The 5,000-nt window shown below is 37.1% G+C and overlaps 2 protein-coding genes across 3 annotated transcripts in view; one reads left to right on the top strand and one right to left on the bottom strand.

The window, feature by feature from the left end:
- Positions 1–483, bottom strand: part of LOC137975650 (uncharacterized) — a 16,278-nt gene extending 15,795 nt beyond the window's left edge. The window contains exon 1 of one of the 2 annotated variants that reach the window (XM_068822800.1): positions 284–483. In XM_068822800.1, the coding sequence (XP_068678901.1) occupies positions 284–303 (20 nt within the window). In that variant the 5' untranslated portion in view covers positions 304–483. The remainder of the gene's footprint in view (positions 1–283) is intronic. The other variant, XM_068822799.1, reaches the window with a different exon arrangement.
- Positions 484–539: 56 nt separating this feature from the next.
- LOC137975646 (uncharacterized) overlaps positions 540–5,000 on the top strand; it is a 16,530-nt gene continuing 12,069 nt past the window's right edge. The window contains exons 1-2 of the mRNA XM_068822795.1: positions 540–778; positions 2,196–2,276. Of these exons, the coding sequence (XP_068678896.1) occupies positions 563–778; positions 2,196–2,276 (297 nt within the window). The 5' untranslated portion in view covers positions 540–562. The remainder of the gene's footprint in view (positions 779–2,195; positions 2,277–5,000) is intronic.

A 5,000-nucleotide genomic window follows, 5' to 3' on the forward strand; every position in this document is an offset into this window, starting at 1 on the left:
CTTCCCCTACTCCCTATTTTCCTTCAAAAGGGGGTGGACTGTCTGTTGGTGTTTGGGGGGGGGAGGGGGTGAGTGATCTGACACCACTGCCCCTAAAATGAGAAAATATGTTTTTAAAAACGCACTTCCTAGTGATAAGGAAAATAAGGAAAGGAACTTTTAATATTTAAATGTCTAGTCTACCACTGGGGCACCAATTGGGGACAACTGAACAACGTTTGAAAGCTCTTAATTCTGAAGGCCCTGTTATATAATCAAGAAATCATCAAGAAAAATAGGTCACCTGTATCGTTTTGGGTCCATGGAAACGAGACTTTTATTGAATAACGTCGATAGAGACACATCAGAGGGTAAGACATCTTTTTCATCACGGTACGCATACGACAACCACCCGGTCCTCCTGAAAAGTGATAACGTGTGTCAAATAAGCATTTTCTCTTACATTTCGAAAGAGCAGAGGAGGTCGCCATCTTTGTTTTCTTCGAAGCTCTGAGAAAGATTGGACACTAGTGACGAAAAGTGCCAAATTTTGTGGAGGGAGGGGTCATGGTGTTTTGAAACCATGGCCTCATGGAGATGCGGGGTTTATATATTTGTTGGATCTTTAGTTGTAGTTTTGATAATTTTGCTGAATTTCGACGTTCTACCGCAAAGACGACTATCTGAAGAACTAGAGCTATCAGCGGAATTCAAGCAGGCGGAGTCTCTAACTCCTTCTGGCGACCAATCGACGGAGTCAGCTTCACAAACTGTAATTTCGGCTTTAGAGAATTCGAAGGTACAGTAAGGCTATTAAAAATTGATGGTTTTTCGTAAACATACCGAACTTTTCTCATCAAACCGAAGCAGTTGCTTCACTTGTTGAATATGAGTTTCGAGTATATGAACAGATACATTAATTAAAATACTGGAATATAAAGGTGCTTTGTCAGGTCGATCCTACGCATCATACGAATAGGGAAGATATCGTTTACGTAACCAACCTTTTACGTTACCTATTGTCATTAATGTGTCAACCAGAGCTTCATTTGCTGTCAAAGCAAAGGGTCTTTTGTTCCTGTGGTAATGGCACATTTGAGAAACAAAAGCAATGTGTGTAAACAGATATCTTTCCTATATACAGTAAACTTATGGTAAATTACATTATTTTCACATTTTGAAAACCTGATTAATTCTTGTCGAAAATTGGATATCATTAATTTTTATCAGCATCACTTAGTTTCCATATGCATTAAATTAAATGTAAGGTGTTTGCCAGAAGACCGATAAGCTAATCTAGGGCAGCTGATTGATCACTTAAAATTCTTATGGAATCTGTCAATCATTCCTGAAGCTGCTTCTTATTTTGTTATTAGAGCGACTTTTGTATGATCTTGAAAAAGTGTTCACGATTTGTTTCACAGACCAATGTTTGGAAAGATTAAAACAAAGCTTCTCCTTATTGCCACCAAGGAAACTCCTATTATGGGCTGAGTAGACAGTTTGATTGCCCAATCACATTACTACATTTCAAATGACATAAAAAAGAAAAACGCCAATCATTTTCCAGAAAGAGATGACATTGTTTGCATTTGAGTTTGCTAAGCCCATGAAAATTTGTGCTTGTTTTTTTTTCAATAAGTAAATTAAATGGTTTGCATTTTTCAAGGTCATGTAAAAGTCACTCTAAAAATGTAAGTGAATTTTTTAAACTTAACTGTAAGTTTCAAAGCTACATTTGAATACATTTAGTTTTTCTTACGACCCGTAAATCACTGTATGTGTGGTGAAGGCTTAACTGTCAAGACACTTGTAAATATGACCAGGAAAAAGGCAAGCAAAACATTAACTAGTTTACTACATTTTAATTATCCACTACCAGACTGGTATGTATGAAATATCAGGAAATGAGTCTATTAAGAAATAAGGTTGATTGCTGAAGGGGAACTCTTGTCACTCACTAAAAAACTTAATATGAAAAGGTAATTCATTTAAGAAACTTTAAGTCCTATGTGATGATTGCCATGCCAGGGTCAAATGTCAAATTTCAAAAATACCGTACTAGCTAGTCAGCTGTAAAAAGAATATATAGGATGATAGCAAACATACTCAGTTGTTCTTGTACACATGTATGTCTAAGTATGGATAATGCTACAAAATTAATGGTAAAAAAATTCAACCAAATAGCTTTGACACCTGTATATTTTGTTTTTCAGAACAATAGTGTGAAAATGCCAGTTACGCAGTACATGAAAGGCATTATGAACTGGAATTGCAATGAAGATCATTCAAACCTGGTAAAATTGCATGTTTTAAGATAACAGAGAATACTTATTGAGCTTGGGAAGCAGAGTTAGCAGAGAGCTTAGGGTTAGCGAGAGTGGTCATCTTTCACTAGTGTGATTTGTAATGGGTTATTCCAGAAAAAATCCACACTCCCCCGATGGATGGGGTCGTTTTTTAACCCCCCCTCTCACCTGGATTTCCTGAAGCCCAAGACCCCCCCTCCTGTCTGGATTTCCAAGCCAAAAGACCCCCCCTCCTGCCTGGATTTCCGGGGAAAATATTAAACTTAAATTTAATTTATTTTTAATAGAAAATACGCACAATCACGTTTAGAAGATGTTCTTTTTTAATTTCTAAAGCTTTGGCTAAATTATATAAAATTCTGTTGTGTGGAACTAAGAAAAGAAAGGAGCAAAAATGCTAAAACGCGAACGAGTGTTTATACATTCTTAGCTCATAAAAATCAATTGCCCTTGTTCTTTCTTTGCACTAAATATGGTCCAAACGTAAATACAATTAGTAGAGAACATGACAAAAGAGTTCAATAGTCATTCCTTTTGGAGACATAACATCAGTCTCGTCCACTCAAGATCGAAAACTTTTAAATCAAACATGATCAAAATCTTTTGAAAAACGAGTCTAAACTTGTTTATCGTTCAAATTCTTTTATATCTTAAAGACTGGATAATTTGAGTCACATATCCTACCTTCAAGAGCCTGTAGTTCTAATCTGTGGTGGAAGGAAAGTTCAAACTCGTGTCGTGAAGAGCTTTCTCAGTCCGACATGGTTTCAAAAAGTCTTTAGGCTTTCGTTAGTAAATCGGAAAGACAAAATGTCTGCTATAAAGAACCTATCCAAGACAAAAGCACTTGAAACAGCTCCCATTCACGCAAACGAAATTTTAACATATATTTTCAACTTTCAACGAATTATTTTAAAACCGGCTTCAGATGGCTTTCAGATTTCGACAGATTCGTCCAGTGCATCGGTTCTTCACCAGGCTCTTGCGGATTGGGACACCTATTTGTTTTGCTTTCCTAAACTTGACTTTCTAAATACAAAATGCGAATACAAAGTGCGAGAAGGTGTGAAAGTAAATCAATTGTTTACTTTCTTTACGAGTATCATTACACGAAACAACGGTGGCACGCTGGGTCTGGGTACAAGTATAGTAAAAATGTGTCAGGCGTTTCGAACTCTTTGTTGCAATATTGTTGCGACGGCTCTTTCTTTAGTATCTTGTTCGCATTTTCTGCTATAAAAAGACCTGCGAAGGAACTTAGATTATCATTTATGTCAGGTGAGAAATACGTGAACAAAACATTTCTACTATTTTCAGGGTCTGAGAGCGCTAAACTGTCACCGAACTAAACGTTCGAATTCCGTGAACTATCGGTTCAGATGACCCCTGCAGAAGACTTTTTCGAGTTCAACCCCCCCTCCCGCCTGGATTTCCAGGGTCCTTGACCCCCCCTCCCGCGAGAATTTCCAGAATCCCATCCGTCGGGGGGGTGTGGATTTTTTCTGGAACAACCCAATATTAGTTTAGTATTAATAATATTAAATAACAGTTTTGTTCTTTTTACTTTTTCATGTTTTGTTTTTTAATCAAGTCTCTGAAGCTGAATTGAAATTTATTTAAAACTAATGTTGTACAGGAATGGGTGTACATGTAAGATCCTAGCTGAAAACAAAAGCAGTGATCAGACTAGGAAAAAGTGAAAAGTGAAATTTAGTTTTCCTTCTTTGGTCTAATCCACTGGTCCCTTTCAAGGCACCCTCTATTGTAAACTTTGTAGACAGCTAATCACTATTAATATCACCCAACTAGTGGACTAATGCAAATCCTGCATTTTGATTGGCTACTAGATGACTATTAGTAATAGTCCTCGAGTAGCGAAAAGTGTGACACTTTCTTTTGTTTTATTCTGGCCAAATAAATATTTCTTCAACTTGCATTTACAAACTTTATTATTGCCTTTTCTGTCCGACTAGTTGAGTGATACTAAAACAATATTAGACCCTTCGCCCTCAAGGGCCACGGGTCCATAGCCTATTCGGCTTTGCCTCATGAGCTACTGACCCGTAGCCCCGAAGTATTGCAGCAGGCAGAAAAATTCTCAATCATGCTATGAAAAGTGTAATGTAAGGCTACGTAGTGTAATGTAAGGTTCCCTGGAGATTTAGTAGGGACCAATGAAAGCGCATGTTTTGATGTGTGATGTCATTAGACAAACTTGCATGATGCTCGCTACTATTGATGATCTTGTGTTTGGAGGTGAGTGAAAGCACATTTTTCCCACTTCCCTGACCATTGTGCTGACATGTACACTTGCTTGAGTGTTCTTTAGTATTTCTTTTCGAACCATCGTGTGCTATATTGTGACCGAGCTCAAAACTAAACCAGGGAACGTGTTCTTATCGGCGGCTGTTGTTAATTACGGATTAAGGCCTGTGAGTAGAGCAGTTTGTTTTTGTAATTTTTAAAGAAAATATGCCTGCAAAGTACACAATTAATTAAACAATAAATTTAACTTGTAATTCATGGCTGTATCTTGCAAAATAAAAATTCTACACATGAAACAACTTTCATGTGCGAGAGAGTTTGATTCCCATAAAAAGTCTGAAAACGCTTTGGCGATTTTTTACATGGCACTGATTTTATTCAACTTAATTATTGTGTATTCCTGTTAAAATTACGGCCGTTCAAAATTACAGCAGTACTTTCCATATT

Source organism: Montipora foliosa, chromosome 11 (genome assembly GCF_036669935.1).
Source record: "Montipora foliosa isolate CH-2021 chromosome 11, ASM3666993v2, whole genome shotgun sequence".
NCBI lineage: Eukaryota > Metazoa > Cnidaria > Anthozoa > Scleractinia > Acroporidae > Montipora > Montipora foliosa.